Here is a 19,254-nt window from a genome sequence, read left to right as displayed (position 1 = left end):
TGTTGTCAAAGTTCTGAGGATGGATTACGGGATGTGATTAATGAGGTAAAAATTCTAGTCTTTCTCCCAAAAAAATCTTGTATTCTAAAGATATGTAACTAAAACATTTTGTAGCGCAAATAGAAAGTTGTGGGCATCAGAGAAAAATATTCCATTTCAATTGTAGAATGTGTATTGTATGTAGTGACGTTAATTTTATTCTAAGAAGTAGCTTTTGGCTTAGCCCGTGGCTTCCCTCGCTTTAAGAAATATTATCATTAATGCAATTTATCAAAATCCTTTCTTAGAGGAAACCTACGTCATAGTAGCTTTATGCATGCAAAGTCTCAGTCTGATCGGTTTAAAATTGATAAAGTTTCATACAAACTTTCGTCCCCTATTTTATCCCCTTAGGTCTAGGATTGATCAAAATCTTTTTCAGCGGATGGCGACGTCATAACATCTACCCGCATGCCAAATATCAGCCCGAGCCGTCCTGTGGTTTGGTCTGTGCGTTGATAGATCACTATGTCAGTCAGTCAGTAATCTTCAAACACAACACTACCTCCCATCAAAGCCGTGGCAGATAATTTTAGACCACCTTATATATTTAGATAGACAATTTATTATTCGGTTACTTATAAATATCTCCGCAACTTCTAGATATAATATTTGGTTGACACTTACCCGAGGCTATTTTGTATTATTCTTAAAACCTACATACTTTCTAGAATTTGAATCATATGTAAAATTAAATTTGGATTTGTTATCTACCTACGGCACAAAGTAATATTTATATGAGGTATAAATAGGTATCTGAGATCTAGTAACAGACTAATTTGGAAACAAACTAAATCTGAACAGTCTGACTGAATCTCTACACGACTGATGAATTTATTAACAAAACTGAAATTGATTTAACTTTAGGTCTTATTGTTTTTACAGCTTTGAGTTACCAAAGCCAATAATTTAAACTTTAAACTTGTTAAAGTAAAGTTTAAATGATTGGGTTCGATTTGTGGGTGGTTCGGTTCGACCGGAATAACTAGTTGTTTGATCCACAATTACTGTCTTCGGTGTGGAGGCGATGTAAGAATTATTATCAACTTCATATATTTGATTGATTCTATCATATCCCAATCCCCAATTCCCCAACAACCCTTAAATTCCTATCCCTCAAAAGGCTGACAACACACTTGGTGTTTCGGGTGTCCATGGGCGGCGGCGATTGCTTACTATCAGGTGATCCGTCTGCTCGTTTGCCGCCTTATAAGTACAATAAAAAAACATAAGTAATATTCAGACAGTATCTATCGCTGATTTCTCTGTCTCCAACAAGTTTTAGTATAATATTCCCTAGGATATAAACTAAGTTATATTGGTTTCCAGATAAAAATAATCTTATTAATGACTTTGGTACTTAAGAAAAGTCTCCGTTAATACTTATAATAAATCATTTAAAAGATTCATCAGATCAGATTTTTACGTAAAATATTAAATGCTTTGTTATGTTAAAGTTTGACGTTCAATCATGATTTATTGGATGCTAACTTTTATCTATTACTTATATTTTGTATTGCTTCCTTCCAATCTTGAACCTATTTTTTTCTTGTAAGTTGTAGGCGTTTAGAAGATTAGTAGAACTTTTACAACCTACTGGCCATGATTGACTGACAATGATCCAGAATATCATAATTTTTTCAGAAGTGGACGTCTTTCGGCTGATGGTGATGATGATCAAGAATTACTTCTCCTTTTCAACCTTTGGTGAGGCGAAAGGTAGTGACAGACTCTTACTGTCTATAAACCACCCCGTTCCTTCTGCTGCTTTGAGCCGGAGCCCCGGTAACCTGTAGAATATCATACTAACATTTATAATTATGTAAAAATTTTGAGCAATTGTCTTGTTTCTTACGATGATAATATTAAAAGGTAACTGGAGAATATTACTACATTATAAAAAAATGAAATGAAAAATCCACAATAAGCAGTAGCCAATGCAGTAGTAAATGCTATTTATTCGTCTAGAGATCATAGCCTAGAGTCACTCTGACAATTGAATACAAATATCTCTATTCATACGATGAAGTATCTCATTTTACAAATATTAAAGTTTTATAGCACTATCAATGAGATAGACATGGTAATACCATTACTTTTAACGCATCAGGTCTCAGCTTGCGCTGGTGTTTATGCACACGTATGACGTATGAGTTCATATTCAGTTTGCTTAGGAGTCTGACTACCAATTATAGATGAGCTCCACCCAGCTTGTATTCAAGGCGCGGCCGTTGCTTCCTTTGACAAGGAAATAGCTTGTGATTACATTGATTGCCAGTTACGTGACTCAGCTAGCGTTTCTCTGTTGACATATAGGTACTTCAATGAATATGTATGAAGGTTCAGATAGTTTGCGGTCGTCGTGAAAGAGGAATGGTTTGCTTTTCCAATTGGCTTTTTACCATAGTCAAACATAATTTAATTTGGGGTTTGAAACCTATTTTAGGTTTGTGTACTTAGATTGTGAGAGCGTTGAAGATCAGTGTACACATGGTGTGTCATTACTTTCAGATCGAATTACATATTTTACTTTCTATAGTGAAATTGCAAATTGAAATGTGTAAAGTGTAGCCTTTTCTAATAAGTTTTGAGAAACTTGAAGGATGAGGAGTGTGGCCTTATTGACTGTGGTCAGATTGCTGTGTTAGGTTTTAATAAAAAAAATCGCAACAAACATTCATCGACTTTATTGTCTACTACATACAATTAACTTTCACTAGTAATTAGCATAAAATACATGTCTATTGGGATACAGCACTTGAGCTATATAAGAGAATATCCCTCTAACAACGTGATACAAGGCATAAAACAGTTGTACAAACACATCAAGCTGAAACGACAGTAGTGGGACTTTGAAAATGAAATCGATTGAACGGCAGATCGATTGCGTAGTCGGCTTGCACATCTCCAGGTTGCGTTGTCAAATCGGCCAAAGGAGTTGGTGCGTCGATAGCGGTGAATATAGGTCCTGGCACATCTGAGGGTCCAGCGTAAATTGGATGCAATCGCGGTTCTGCTTCTTGCTTGACAGTCTTCGATACTTCAGGTTTCCACGTCACTATTTCTGGACTTTTAGACTTAAGTTCTTTATCAGTAGCTATGTGAATTCTATCACGTTTTATGATCTCTGTGTCAGTCCAAGGGTTGTGCACGGATAAAGCAGGTGGGGGTGTCCCAGGCATGATCCCAGGAGGGGGCCAGTCGTCTCGACTCCTCTTCTCGTAATAGTCATAAGGGTAGGAGTGGTAAAACCCGTAGTTCACCGGACTTGAAGCGATCTGGAACAGAACATCTGTTAACGGGTTACCCCGGGTGATTTTAGTAAATGTGCGTTAAAGCCTACACGTGATTTTTAATATTATTAATATTATCTACTATGTTATTATTATCTGTTAGGTTAAGAAAGAAGTAAGATTGGATTATTGGAATTCATACCTTCCCCCGGTCATGATACCCATCATAATGATTGTCTACCTAAAAGAGAATACTTTTATGTAGGTATATTCATGTTAGTTATTAATAGGGATGATGACTAAAGTGGTGTTATTGGACACGTTTATATTGGAATAAAAAGTAGAAGAATAAAAATGACGTTTCGTACGGAATCAAACATATTTTTCTCACCTTTTAAATCTTCCTTGGGTATCCAAAAATAATTCAAACCCAAAATTTGCCAAATCGATTCAGCTGTTGTCGAGTTTAAGCGAGACTAAAGAACAGCAATTGATTTATACACCTATATAGACTAGCTGACCCAGCAAACTTTGTACCGCCTCAAACATTATTTTCTAACCTTTTAAACCTTTCCTGGACTTCTACAAATAATTCAAGACTAAAATTTGCCAAATCAGTTCAACTATTCTCGAGTTTTAGCGAGACTAACCAATAGCAATCGATTTCATCTTCAATTGAAATCAAAACTTTTCAACAGTATATCGGTCAAAAATATCACCATATGCTAAGTGTAGATAATATGGAAAACCCCTCGAGTGTGTCGAGTTTAGAAAAACCCCACGGTTCAGCCGTGAAATGTATTATGTTTGTCACTTCACGTTTGAGTATGTTTTTATACTCAACGATGTTGATTTAAACATTTCAATCTTTTCTGATTTCGAAAAAGAAATATGTGTCTAACATTTTCCCAATATGTAACTGATAGACGATATTTAACTTTCATACTCGTACCGTGTCATCATCCCTATTGTATGATTGTGTTAATACTAGTTCCTTGTTCCTGTGATATCATTATGTTGTTAGGAGTTAATTAAGTTATGTGAGCTTACTTACAAGAATTTCACCCTAACAGAATGTTATGAAGAGTTATACCCATGTGCTTCTTGATATAAAAATAGAACCTTATTAAAGTCTTACGTTAGTTTATGAAGCTCGTAAATTTTGTAGTAAATTCCCTTATTTTTTTATGTGTAAAACTAGCTAACCGGCGATATTAAATCACGCCATATAAAGATTTTTAGATATTCTTGTTAATATTTTTATAATTAGGATTAATTTAATAGGAGTTTTTATTCAATTTTCCATGCTAAGCTTGTTAATATAATTACTATAAAAAACACCTACACACCTATAATTAATTATCTTATGTTATCGAACAATGCAGATGCTTACCTTTTTAAGTCCTTGTATGGAAGCAAGAATGAGCGCCATTTTAGCAAGTAAAAGCGCTTTTCCTCCCAAGACTGCAAGGAATTGGAAGCCCATAGGAACCAGGACCATGCCGATGGACACGATGCCGAACATCATCATCGTCATCATCTGATGACGACGTCGACCTCGGTATTCAACTGTGAAAGATTTATTATTTGTTGTATATCGTGATTGTTTTACTACTATGAAAATATACGTTAATTAATGTTTTATCCTAAGGGCTAGACAGGCGTGTCATATTTCCAAAAGGTCTCGTTCGTCGATCGAACTGAGGTCAAATTGTTGTATTATGAATTTCATTTAAACAAGATTCGATCCCAAAATGTTATTCGATATTTAAATTATTCTGAAAATCGACTACAAAGCTCCTCGCATCTAGATCAGAGCTACATCTAACTGTATAATCAACTATTATTTAATTGTAATTGATCGTGTGCAAACGATCTATTACAATCAAACGTCGCAAAGCCAACTGAATGAATTAATTTAAATAACAATAAATGCAAACCTTTGTCAATACTTTTTCCGTCGTCAAAATCGAACTTGATAACGTGTGTTCTGAGAACTTTGGCCATTCTTTGAACTGCGAGTGTACGCCATTCACCTTCTTCTAATTCCTTTTCTGTCCAGGTACTGTGAAAGGGGACACAATTAATACAATGTTTAAAAGTATTAACGGTCGGTGTCACAGAGTCTATATAGCCTAAAGATTTTTATTTACTGAATAAAGAATATGCCATCCCCCAGTTACTTTTCGGAATTTTATTACATAGTATAATTATTTTACTTTCAAACATTTTAGTATTCGGTTACCTCTCTTTTAATAACTCTAGGCCAAAGGTCCTTATTAAAGAGAATGGAAGCCAGACACATGCACTGGGTTTCGCAGTCCTTTGATGGCTTAAAATATGACAGAATTATGTCAGAATAAAATAAAATATTGAAGCTCGCAGAAGCATGGAACTCGTTGGTGAAATTAATTTGGAGTCCAAAAATGCTTGTTCATTATAATAAAAATATTAACAAAAAGTAGTGTGGGTCGACTTTAGTAAAATTATTTATCATCATTTTTTAAGATCAAAGAAAACTTTTTGATTTGGTGAAAAATTATTCATAACGAATTTGACGTCTCTTTATTCCCAAATCGAATTACAAAAGCAAATCTTTTTGACTTTCCATCTGTTACAGATTACAATCGAAAATATCATCTCTCTATCTTATAAATGTACAAAAAGAACAAAGTTTTCCTGTATCTAAATATAACTGAAATATACAAAGGCTATGTATAGAAATTCTCTGATTTAATACAAGATACGTCCAACCGGCAGAGTTGACGGTAGCATAATTTTCGGTCATACACATCATCCTACGCTTGCGTGAAGCTTTTCGTATAAATTTTCCGGGAAACCGAATCATGATATATATCCCTAATATTTAATGTACCGTATTATTTACTAAGGGGCATCATGAAAATATGCGAAGACTTTGGTTTCAGTAGGTATTATTGTAATAGCTGCCCACACAATGCAAAATAGCTTGGTCGTATTTTTATTATAATGCTGTATAAAACTGGCTGACTGGATGAGAAGATAGTAAGAGTAAGATAGTTTGCTCGTCTCTGTTAAATATGTTATTCCTTAATTGGCTTTTACTATATGAGATTAAACCAGTTTCCGACCATCACAAATACTACATTTACATCTGATTCATAAAAAAATATCTACTAAGTAAAATAAAAGGGTTTCTCTACCAGATTAAGAACAGTAAATTTTCCGTATAACCTAAAATTACTTCTGGAATTGAAATGTCAGGAGTAAACAGTAAACACTATTTTCTGTAGCAATTTAATCTGAAATAAATTACAAAGTTCCTTACCATGAATATCTAACAACAAATGAAAGCACTTAAACAATTTAATGGAAACAATTTAGTTTAGTGAAGGGATTTTATAATTCTATTCTAAAAGTGTTTAATAGTATTTCTAAACTCCATTTTACTAAATATAGGAAGCCAAAAGTTAGCAAATCTACAAACCTAAATAATTTTATATTTTTTAACTTTCAAAACATAATAAATAACTCGTCAGTTTTATAAAGTCAGCAAAAAGTAAAAACGTTTCGGTTGCTTTTTTGAATTGCGAATGATGTCATATAAAATCCAAAATGGCGGACGCTAACAGATTTTCTGATGCATGTTGCGAAATAGTGAACTGTTTTTGACAGATTTTTCTTTTTTTTGCTAACGGCGCGGCGCAGCGGTCAAGTTTTGACAAACACTAATTACCGTGTTTCGTTTGTTGCGGTAAACGTGAATGAAAAGTTTTATATTTCAAAAGTCTAGTTTTATGGCAACTATTGTTTTCCTGTTTTTGATTTGTATTGTTGGCTGGTTTTTTAAATGGTCCTCTTCAGTCGACTGTTAGGCAAAATAATAATTAATGACATATTAAGAATAATAAATATTAATGTTCTTATTAATATTTCAATTTCAATAACATGCTTTAACTGAACATTTTTCAATAAACCAATAAAACCATAACCATACTTTGCCTCACTTGGATTTCCCGGGACCTTCACCCCAGTACTAACAATCATTTGATCAACGAGGCAGTCAAGTTCAAGAGAAATTCCAATTATCACACCTACTCCAGCAACAGTAGGCAGTTTGCTTAATTACACACATGTCTGTATTCAACCAGCAAGTCCCACACTAGGTGAGCAATTATTTCGGTTACATGCACAGTTAGCATGCGTATGCAAGTCCTGTGTAATTACAATTGCAAAGTGTGCATTAGTTCTAAGTCCATGAAAGCTTGATGATTAGTGAGGACAATTGTATCGAAATTCTATTTCGATTTTGTTTACATATTTCTTAGTTAGCAGTATTTCAGACTTCATATTACTGAAAAGCCAATAATACTTTCAACGAGATAGCACAGCGATCGAACCAGAAACCCCTTGATTTGGCTGTGGCAATAGCAACCAATTAGCCAATGAACCATTGGACTATTGGTTTTATTATAAAACATACGTAGACAATTACTCATTAAAGTACGTCCACATTATGGGTAATAACGTTTTTGTTATTATAATTGAGTGTAGAATTTCGCCACAACAACGAAATAGGAGTTTGTTGCGCAATTTTATGCGACACACGGACTGAATGACGTTGAGGAATCGTCGCGGGGTCATTACCCTGACTTGTGTGCTACAAACGATTGACGATCGAAGATTTTGTTCGACATTTCAAGCTTAAATTGCACCTTAGTACGTTGTTATAAGTATACTAACATAAAAATATTGTGATGACTGGATTATTTACATTACATAGGTAATACATAGTTGACTGCACGGTAGCTGGGCAACTGGCTGCCGCGCAACGTGTAGCGGGTTAGATTCCGCACAGAGCAACACTTGTGTGATCCACAAATTGTTGATTCGGTTCTCTATGTGACTTTGTATGTTTGTAAATGTATCCACGACACAGGTGAAAATCATAATATAGGATAACGTTTATGTAAAAAAAATAGATAGGATAAACATAAAGTAATTAGGAGTTATTTACCTTTATTTTTGTAAGAGTATAATAAGCAGAAATACTTTTTCCTATTAACCAGTTAAGTTATTAGTACCATCAAAAAGTACTACCTGAATACTGCCCAACCTATCACGTCAGGGACTAACGAACATGATGTTATTTAATAATTTCAATGACACGATGCCATTGGTTAATCTAAATATTTGAATTTGGAAACATTATTTAATTACCCACCCATGTATTTACATAATTAATCTAATGACATGTAATTACAGGCGTCAAATTCTGAACGTAATTAATTTTTTGACTTAGACACTAAGCATATGACTAACTTATAATTAGTTTTTGCCTTAAAGATTACGCGCGAAAATGTTTAACTGTTTATTCTACTCTAGGATTTTTACCAGTTATGTTTTCATTGCAATTTAACCATAAATAGGTAAGTTTGAAATATCAATAAATAAAAAAAAAAAACAAATAATAATCTGTCAGTCCAACAAATAACTTAGGTGCTCGTTCCAAAGTGTAGCTTTGAATGGAGAAGAACGAGCAAGAAACTCCATTCGTTACTCTTTTAAAAATACATGTTTACAATTTCTCTTATACATTTTTCCAATCAATAATTGGACATATATATAAACAAGGTAAATATCCATAAACTCTTTTTGATCGGCATCTATTCCTATGGTCAAACACCTTGGTCACCTACATTTCTTACATGAATATTTCTCATTACGTTATCCCTATAAATTCTAAGGAAATGTGCCTGAATACAATTATTTCACGCGAAGGCACGGTTATCAGATCTCCAATCCAATTACTGGGGAATAAGTTTTCACAAAACGGGTTCGGGTATCTTGGGGTTTCTGCGTATAAGCAAAAGTCTTGGGGAATGTGTTATCATGATAAGTTTTGAGTAACTGTAGTCTGCCTAGTAGATTAAAATAATGAGGTTGCATTCTCTGGGCACGAACATTTTGTTGGATTGGTAAAGTCACTAGAACGGTGAATAAAGTGCTTTGGGTTTTACAAGTTACAAAAATAGATGGAGTCTATAGAGCCAGGTTTCTGACGGTTTTTAAAACAAATATATCAGACTTCACATCAAAAATAATCATTACAAAAACACAGACATACATAACTAAAGAAATATATTTTACGGCTTACAAACTTACCTAGTTTCATTCTCAGGCATAACATTGCCGGATCGGTCGACGAGCTCGAACCGTACCAAGTTGATACCATCGGCTACAGGCACCACGTCTGGGGTCAACGACCGGTCGAGAGCCCTCAGAGTTTTCCTCTTCATACATCTAACGAACTTCGGGAAGTACTCCTTGTGATCTATCACGTCCTTCACGTCCACCAGCTGTTGAATATTTGTTTGTATTAATTGGGGTGTAAAATGATACTGAATCTGAATTGGTATTGGAAGAATTACAGTGATAGTGACTGTGGTAGAATGAAATGGTATTGAATGAATTACAGTGATAGTGACTGTGGTAGAACTTACATAATACAATACACAGTAAGACATGGCTTAAATGATAATTTCTATGATGAGCATGAATGTGGTCACCACACTGTGATGATATATGAAGATGAACAAAAATAACTTCTACAGTTAATGATAAAAAGTTAGAAAATAACCTTAACATTACATCAACAACCTATAAGTGGCCAGTACTGACCAAAGGCCTCTTCTTACACAGAGAAGGTTTGAGCATTAATCACCACGCTTACTCATGCGGATTAACGATTTTATACTTATAATTTATACCTTATATTTATTACAAATAATAAGCCCAGATTTTTCACGATGTTTTTTTCACCATTTTTTCAGTAGTATCTCAATTATTTTATAAAGTACATAACTCAGAAAAAGTCACATTGGTACTTGCCATAACCAACACTCTCATACATGAGAAGTGGGCTTATTAAACCTTCGGGCCACCATGACATTGACATACCCTTCAGGTATATTTTATTAAAAACGCGCTAAACATGAGTTTCTTAAATTTTAAACATTCTTTATTTAAAAGTTAGAGAAAGTCTAGATAACTTTAACTTCTCACCTACACATTATTGTTAAAAAACTGTCTGCTAACTTATCACATAAACAACATTCTAATTATGGACTACCTACACGAGTGCCTAATGAGAATATTTAAAGGAACGTTAACTTTGAAAACGTGTATCGTGTTTTCGACTTTTAAACTTTTGGATCTTATTAAGCCTACGTTTGCGACCTGCGCAGACCAGAGATACGTCTGACTCAACAACAACTGTGAGGTACTCTTAGCCCTCTTTGTGAGGTATTGGATATCCCACTTTTATTATAAATTAGCTAATGTCCACGGCTTCGCTCGCGTGAATTACGGGTTTTATGACTAATATAAGCAGCCTAAATTAGTCCTTAGTCCATCAGTTGCATGCGAATAAAAGTCTCTTCAGAACCGGTCCAGCCAATTCAGTCAGAAAAAATCAACACAAAAAATATATGAACAAAAAGTATGTTTTCAATGTATTTCACAGTCCTGAAATATTTATTACATACAAAAGTCTCTCGTCTACACAGGTCCTTATGAACTTGTAGCATAAGCAAGGCATCTTACAATCTCCTGTTCGCATAAAATATTTATTCTCAAATTAGCGATTCATTTCTTTGTAATAGAAACAGTAATCTCACGGGTATTATACATATAGGTACGTTAAGTTACTTCTCAAGTTTATAAGCTAAAATACATACCGCAAGCTTAGTAAGTAAATCTAGTGCGTACTTAGTACTCAACTTACTAAGTACGCACTAGACTTACTTAGACAAAGCTGTGGAAAGGACTTTTAATAGTAGGTAACGTTATCTAATTTTATCTAGTGCAAAGATTTCGTAATCCATATATTCGTAATTAGTCAGATGTGAAATTAATACTCCTTCGCCCATTCGTGTTTGAAAAAACACATATTTTTTAAAAGAAATAACACTACAATTATTTTAATTTTTCGGTCGGGCCGGGTCGGTCGAAGTATTACTGGGCTTTTTTCGGTTTTTCGAAAATTTCTCAGTAGTAGCACGGAGTCTGGACAATTGCCCGGTATATGGCAATAGTCTCATCACCACCACCAACACATGGGACTTACAACATAAATTGTGAAAAGTGGGTGAACATTGTACAGTGGCATTACATACCATAATGTGCCTCTGCCTACCCCTTCGGGGATTAAAGGCGTGACGACATGTATCTATGTATGTAATTATTATCAAAAAACATGATACCTAGCTTTATCACAACAAAACAGTTTTTTAATATCATTAAATTAAAGTATACATCTCTATATAATTTTATAAAACCAGCCAGTAAAGCCGATTAAAGCGATTTCGAACGGCTACTGTGGGCTTATGCGAGGTATCATCGTGGACGGACTAAGGATTTTGTTTAATGTCCACAAATAAACTTAATAATGGAAACATCTACTTAAGCATGAACGTACTTAAATTTACTTCAGAAATGAATATCAATGAGAAAAGATCTTGGGAAAAATATCCCCGAAATAATTTAAAGACAGGATATTTGAGTATTCTAATGAAATTTGTAAAGCATAAAAATAAAACATTTCGTAAATTCAATCATTTCTTATATTCAAATGTTTACTGTGATAAGGTTAAAGACAGTTCTATGAATAAAATGTATCCATTCCTACGAATGGAATGTCCATTCCTACGAATCTTATATACTTCTAGCGAATTTATGCCCTTTATTAGTTAATAATTATCTACATATTACATTTCTTATAATCATTAAGTTTCTGTGATGATTTTGCTATATTTCATGATTCCAAAATGAAACCATTGTAAATGAATTATTATGTTATAACATAATAAATAATTTAGTATGTCTCACGAAAGTTACAATGAAACCATTGTACTTATAAATTCCTTTTAACTTCGTGTAAGATTTAAGATTGAACATTTTGTTAGCTTCACACTTCAAAAGCAAGAGAAGAAACAAAATAACAAACATATGTAATACCAGAAGCTAATAAGACCACTAAGGAAAGAAAAATCTAACATGTTGACCATTGATGTGTTCTTGCAAAGCCTGTATGCTTCATAAGGATATCATTATACGAAGAACGATATTCCTTGACGGTTATTGTTACACAGCGCCTCGTGAAGGAAACGGCTTATTATCTCAAAATAGTTTTGCTAAAGGAAGAAGCTGCCGAGTTAGTTTAATATAACGAACGGATCCTATATTGTGCTATTTATATATAGGATGCACTTCTATAGGGTGACTGGTGATTAGTGATCGTACTTTTTTACAAGTCACCCCATATAAACATATTTAGATATAATTAGACGTTGTTGATAAACAAAAATCATCGCATTTGTAAGATAAATCCTCGTCAAACGTTGTCAGTGAACAATGATTGCGTCGGTATTGTGAACGTCTTATTACATTATTCATTAAATCGACTAAATATGAACAGACTAAGTCTCTATTAAAAAAAAAAACAGTATATTCTAAAATACTTACTTTCTTCGAGCAATCTCGCCATATAATCCTGATGACTTCAGCTCCTTCCAACCACAAATCGGCGATCAGTTGACTTACATACGAGTCTGGATCAGGTTGTTTCTGTTCGGCATGACACCCCTCGAATAGAGAAATAGCTAACGTAGATATAACTATGAACTGAAGAGAACGCATTGTCACGTACTTCATATCCTCACTTTTGCCATTTCTTGAACGATAGAAAGAGCTTCGTTTCTGCAAAGAAAGTTATATATAGATACGTTCGTAAAAGACATTCCTTGTAATATGCATCAGTAAATACTCGTGTATGATAATATCATCCAATACCTTAGATATTGGATGATAATTGTGGCTATTCTCGTTAATAATTCAACGAATAAATTGTGCGGTGATAAAATTTGTATCTGCTGAATAAAATGACGTGACACTGGGACCTATATACAAAAACATTAACATTTTATTAGAATGTATATATACCTATCTGTGACTAAATATGTATAGGTATACAATATAATTTGATAGATGTAAATAACCTCAAATATTAGATCGCAAATAAATTAATGAAAGCTGTATTTGAAAAGAGTAATATTTATTTGGAAATTACTGATTTCTTTGAATCAAAGGACTATCAAAATAAATGAAACTCATTCAAAAGACTAAACAGATACTTCCAATTATGTTATTGCCTAATGTACGAGAAAAATGTTGCTTGAGAAACTTTTAATAATACAATTATGAGTTATAAAGGGGTAGAATGGGCAGACAAAAGACGGTACGAAACTTTTAAATGTTACTCCGTGACCGTATTACAAAATCTTAGGAAATAGGTTCTAACATTTTCTGCTAAATGCCTATAATTTTAAGTCCTGGCTTTTCTTCCCATATTCCTTTATAATTTGTAAGTTAGTGGTTGACTTAATTTTAAATAAAGATATGACGTTATCTCTCCGTAAGACATTGATTCTTCACATTGCTAAAATTATATAATTATGAATATAGGTAATATAACAGAATCATTTAATATAAATATTACATGAAACAAGTTATTTCTAGGAGCTTGTTCACAGTAATATAATAATTTGAGCTTTAGCTTTCACAAACATCAGTTTCTGAGATTCCCAAACAAACTCAGTAGGCGTTGATGAATGAATCATTTCTCCCTTTTATTCAAAATTATCTTAAGGATATGAGTGCTATTCATCACATCAAAAGTCAAACTGTCTGACTTTAGATTAACAGAAGCAGAACTAAAGGAAGCCAGACGTATAATTTCACAAGGTAAGTAAAAATGGAAATTCAAGCAGCTTTTGAACTCTTCTTGTTTATGTAAATAGGGACAACATTTATGTTAAAATATATATGTTTTCGAAAGATTCGTGAATGGAAAGAGGGAATCTTGACCAAATATTGGTGATGAGTGACCACGACTTTGATTCAGCGTTGTTTTTAACCAGTAAGACAACTCTATATAAATAAATAAAGATATACTATCTATTTTGAAGTGCAGTTGAACTACCATAAAAGGACATAATTATGTATTTATCTTAAAATAATACATTACATAACTTTACACCTGTCTCCCAGGCAGAAATAATGGAACGCCAATTGCTACGAATCTTACATACCTTTTCCTTTTCCCCTTTCCCGTCAATAATTTTTGCTGGGCTAAATCATAAGGGTATTAAAATTCTCAAAAAATAATACTCACTTTGTGACCGTTTAAAAGAAGAATACGGCAACAAGAATCACTTTGAACAATATACACAAGCACGCTAACGTTACCCTTCCTTGGTCAAGGTCAAACAATAAATGCAAACACCGAGTAACCCCCTTACCTTATATGCCCATGAACAATGGAAAGCGAACGATTTTCTTCGTGGTCACTGACCAAAGCATGCTAATGAATGACCATGGCCATACATCAGTATGTGCAAAACCATGACAATATGTATACAGGTTCTTATTAAATATTTTCTTCTGGAAAATTCTAAACTATTTTTATTGTAAACTAGCTTTCTATGCGCAGCTTTGCCTGTGTATAATTTAGGTTTATTCCGCGTACATCGAGAGACTGGAACAATCTGCCTGCTGCGGTTTTTCCATCCGATTACAATGTGGGTGTCTTTAAGTCTAGAGTGAATAGGGTCTTAAGAAACTAGTGCACCTCACCATCAACGATTACATCACCACTTACCATCAGGTGGGATTGTAGTCAAGCATTAGTTTATATCGAATAAAAAAAAGGTTTCTCTGGAGGGAGTTCTTACTCTGTAAGAATATTGTAATATAAGAGTGTGTATAAGTTTTCCAAATATCCAGTAGTTTCGGGTCCACACAAGCAAACAAACAATCAAATATTTTCTTTGTATAATATATTTTTAGTTTAAATTGCTGTTTATATGATAATAGTTTTCCAATAAAATTGCTAGCGAAGCATCGAAGGAAACGTTAGATCTCTTTTATTTCAAGGAATTCCAAGAAAATAACACTTTTATTGTTTCGATCATTATTTTGAAGATGTTGTTGTTTTACGCCAATTATGTTATAATAATTGGCATGAAACTGTATTATGTTCGCTTTTTACACAGCTTGTTACTTTTTGAATTATATAAATTCACTATATAATTAATTATAATTATTTCTTAGAGCAACTTTAATGAAAATGTTTCTGAGAACTGAACAGAATAGGGTTGACGAGATATGAAATTTAAAAATCTATTTAGTCCGTCAGTTAAGTAATGGAGAAATATTAGTCACTTTTTTTAAAATTCTTATAAGATAACAACACTTAGATAAAATGAATCAAAGTTTGGAAGTGGGAGCAAATACGTGATTTCTATGTATTAAATGTACCTACCTAAAAATGACGTATCGCGAAACTTTAGAATCTTTATCCGAAAAAAAAAATAAAAAAGACGCGTCTAATACTTTTAAATAATCTACAAGACGGACATTATGCGGATGTTATTTAAAAATTAGTCATCAAATTAGCCCTTATTAATTTTGAAGCGTACAACTGATTTACACGGAACTCCAATTTAAAATCAACTTTATTTAACTACAAAAAGGAACATAATAGAATACCTTACACACGATGCAGGACTTAATCACTTTCTGCATCGAACCCTTGACCCATCTACATAAGGAGTGCCTCTCGATGTAAAGGTCGGTTTACCTCCTCATCATATTTATTTTTAACCTTTTTCTTTGAAGTATTTAACCTCCAGAGAAGATTAGATATTAGATGACAACGACGTCATTTCAAAGATTTTTTGAGTATCTATTATGTATATTAAAAATTTTGTATGATACGCCGTTTATGTATAATGTTTTGGAAGGAAAAGAGTAGCTTATTTTAATCCTTTAACTTTTAGTCAAGAGTAAACAGATTGAAATAGACTACTAAGATAGTCACAGTCAAATCACCCGTTGCAATGTGAAAGATGACAAGCAACTGATGAAACTTTCGGGTGTATAATATTAGGAAGGATTTTTTATGTAAGTAACATTAAATATAGCCATATTTTTACAAAAATAATAATTAACAGTCTGAATATGGAGTTGAATTGTTTGTCATAAGAGAAAAGTCTAGTAAAGAGTATTTTGTTTAATAATGAGTTTTAAATGAAAATTCCTTGGAGAATAATAATGTTGTAATGTAATTCCTAAAGTTTTCATAAGTCTACGTCAAAGACAAGAAAAAAATTCTTGAAATCTAGTATTTGTATTAAAGATTTTTCCATTTCATTTATTAAAGATAAGAATTGTTGGATCAAGATTTCCATAAACGTGTCTTGAATTACTTAGTATTAATTTAATTCTTCTTTAGGAAAACGAATTTCATATTTAATCTAATTAAAATTTTCGATGCTAATTTTATAAATTATAACTTTATTTAATTTTAGACTAAGAAAGGAAGTGGTATTTTTATACTGGTATTATAAAAGGTGATTATTATTTAGTGTGTGAAGTGAAGTGTTTTCAAGTCAAATGGTGAAAAGTGGGTGTGCATTGTATAGCGGCATTACGTGCCATAATGTGCATCTCTGCCTACCCCTTTGGGGATACAAGGCGTGATGTTGCATGTTTTCAAGTCAAATTTTTTTTTTTTTTGTTTCATAATACACCTGCCAACAGTCCAGGTTCGCTTTGTTATACAAATATTAAAAACTGTATCGAATTGATATTGCAAATATTAATAACGGTTTCATGCAAGACATTGTCTTGGAAGTTATTTGGGAGTGCTACGTTTATCAGTGGTCTTATGACTGATTATAGTTCGATTATGGCTACCCACCTACCTACATATCATAATACCTACATAAGTTATGATTAATAGTTTTCGATACGATATTATGTATGTAACCTTCGTGTGTTCTGTTATTTTATTGTTATTCAACTGAGATCGCTATGCCAAAGGCAAAAAAGTATTTTTATCATTCTTGCCAAACTTTCAGTTTAGGTTTATTTTTAAACTGCAAGCAATATTTTATCCTATTTCTATAAGAATTAAAGAATACAATGCTCTCTGTTTAAGTTAAATTGCAGCGGTATAAAAAACATAATATCATAAATTAATGATAAAAAATAAATGTACAAAATACAAATGAAATAAAGAACTCAAGCAAGCTTAATAGACAAAAATCCGAGTGAGTAAAACTTGCTCAGTAAGCAGGTTATGTAGACTAACTTGCGTCGCAATGTTCAAGTTATTTGCTTATCTAATAAAGTAAAAATAATTTAGTGCACAGTTACTAGAATGTAATCAAAGTTCTGTTGAAGAATGTGTCAAAGTTAAATTTTCTGATTAATCTCATTTACGCATGTTATAACTGAATGACGATTTAGCAATTCTTTAAGTTAATCGTTTAAGTGTGGGAGAGCCATGCTTCGGCACGAATGGGCCGGATTGACCGGTGTGATAGCCTCACAGAAAACCGACGTAAAACAAAGCTTGTGTTTTGTGTAAATTCTTAACCCCCAAAAAGCCTTGTAACGCCTTTGGTGTTTCGGGTGTTGTTGAGCGGCGACAATTGCTTACATTTTTGGCCAATAAATAATAAAATTTGAGAGGTGTTTTAAATGAAAAATATTGCGACAAAGTAATTAAAGCGACATCAGTACAGATAACTGATAACAATCTCTTAATAATCCAAATTGAGTTTAAGCTTCAAAGGGATAAAGATCAATTAAACTAATGGATCGGACATGGGATCAGCTAATTGATTTGTTTTATGACCACACCTCTTCGTAAGACACACATTGACCACGTATCTTAGCAAGTCTAATTATAAAATGAACTAATTGATGACAAACCTAGACATTCTATTAATAAAAAGACATTTGTTTACATTATCGTACCAGTTTATATAGGTACCTATTTTCTTCTTTATGTAAAAAATATCTTACAGACCTTTTTCTGATGCGTTTGTGCCACTACAAACACTTTTTCACCTATGTACCTACACGTCTACCACAATACCAGAACACGATTTTATAAATGATACAATTTTGTTTTAACGATTAAAAAGATAACTGTTTCGATCTGAGAGAGAAACTTTTAGAATTGAGAATTTTCCAACTTAGAAATCTTAGTAAAAGCACGTACTCTGAAATTATTCCTGTCTTTACAATGAAATTTGTCTTAAAACTGGTCAAAAGCGATTACAGGTAAGTATTATAGAAATGTGAACTTGAGAATTTATTTTTTAACGTTGTACGCCCGACACTAGTATTTTTTCCTGTATTGTGGGTACATTATGACACCTAGATCGTAAATCGTACAAAGAGTTGCTCCGTGCGTGAATCAAACCCGCTACCCGTTGTACAGCAGCCGGTTGCCTAGGCATTGCGTCAACTATGCATTCAAAGTCATTATTTTTCAATAATTCAATGTGGATGGGAGTAATTATCCGATTGTACTTATTATTATAATAAATCGCGCAAACCACAATTCAAAACTTAACCCGACCTAGGAATACAATACAAAACTGCTCGACAGTCATGCTTGGCCCTATACCAACAAAGCAAATATACTTATTGAAAATTTTTGAAATATAAAATCTGAATGGAATGCAATAGAAATTTTCATGTCCAAGTCCACAAATATTTTTATGACGACTTGAATCGAGGCGACGTTTGCTGGAATAACGTGTTCTCTCAAGCGTAAAGGGTTTGCGATGTGTAAAGAATCACCAACTTGGGTCACTTCCAATCGAAGCTATGAATTCGTATTTTTGTGCAAACTAAATGTCAGCATTATAGACATGTTCTTATAAAACATGGTGTATCTTTTATTATTGTTGTTCTTGTAAACTTAGCGTGGTTTCTAATCTAAAGAGAGAGCTGCCATTAGTATACCAGCCTAATTTTTTTTTGACGGCATCATCCAATGACTTCTCCTGCCCAGGGTGAGGTGAAAAACAGTGTCAGACTCTTGCTGACTAAAAACCACCCCGTGCTTATTCCTGCTTTGATC

At 33.2% G+C, this 19,254-nt stretch overlaps 1 protein-coding gene across 1 annotated transcript; it reads right to left on the bottom strand.

Moving 5' to 3' along the window:
* Positions 1 to 2,711: 2,711 nt before the first annotated feature.
* On the bottom strand, positions 2,712 to 14,583 carry LOC118268369 (uncharacterized). The gene is made up of 6 exons (XM_035582831.2): positions 14,485 to 14,583; positions 12,777 to 13,010; positions 9,417 to 9,610; positions 5,213 to 5,337; positions 4,666 to 4,841; positions 2,712 to 3,317 (listed from the first exon to the last, which is right to left on the bottom strand). The coding sequence occupies exons 2-6, from the start codon at positions 12,963 to 12,965 to the stop codon at positions 2,865 to 2,867; spliced, it is 1,137 nt and encodes a 378-aa protein (XP_035438724.2). The 5' UTR covers positions 12,966 to 13,010; positions 14,485 to 14,583; the 3' UTR covers positions 2,712 to 2,864.
* Positions 14,584 to 19,254: the final 4,671 nt, after the last annotated feature.

Source organism: Spodoptera frugiperda, chromosome 29 (genome assembly GCF_023101765.2).
Source record: "Spodoptera frugiperda isolate SF20-4 chromosome 29, AGI-APGP_CSIRO_Sfru_2.0, whole genome shotgun sequence".
In the NCBI taxonomy this organism is placed as follows: domain Eukaryota; kingdom Metazoa; phylum Arthropoda; class Insecta; order Lepidoptera; family Noctuidae; genus Spodoptera; species Spodoptera frugiperda.
The sequence above is the reverse complement of the archived record's forward strand: the minus strand, read 5'-3'. Positions and strand labels throughout refer to the sequence as shown.

Coding starts and splice junctions, on each gene's coding strand:
- LOC118268369 (XM_035582831.2), bottom strand. CDS start 12,965: ATGAAGTACGTGACAATGCGTTCTCTTCAGTTCATAGTTATATCTACG. Junction 5,338..9,416: donor ATGCCTGAGAATGAAACTAG/GTAAGTTTGTAA, acceptor CCCCTTTCACAG/TACCTGGACAGAAAAGGAAT. Junction 3,318..4,665: donor CCATACAAGGACTTAAAAAG/GTAAGCATCTGC, acceptor GTTCTGTTCCAG/ATCGCTTCAAGTCCGGTGAA.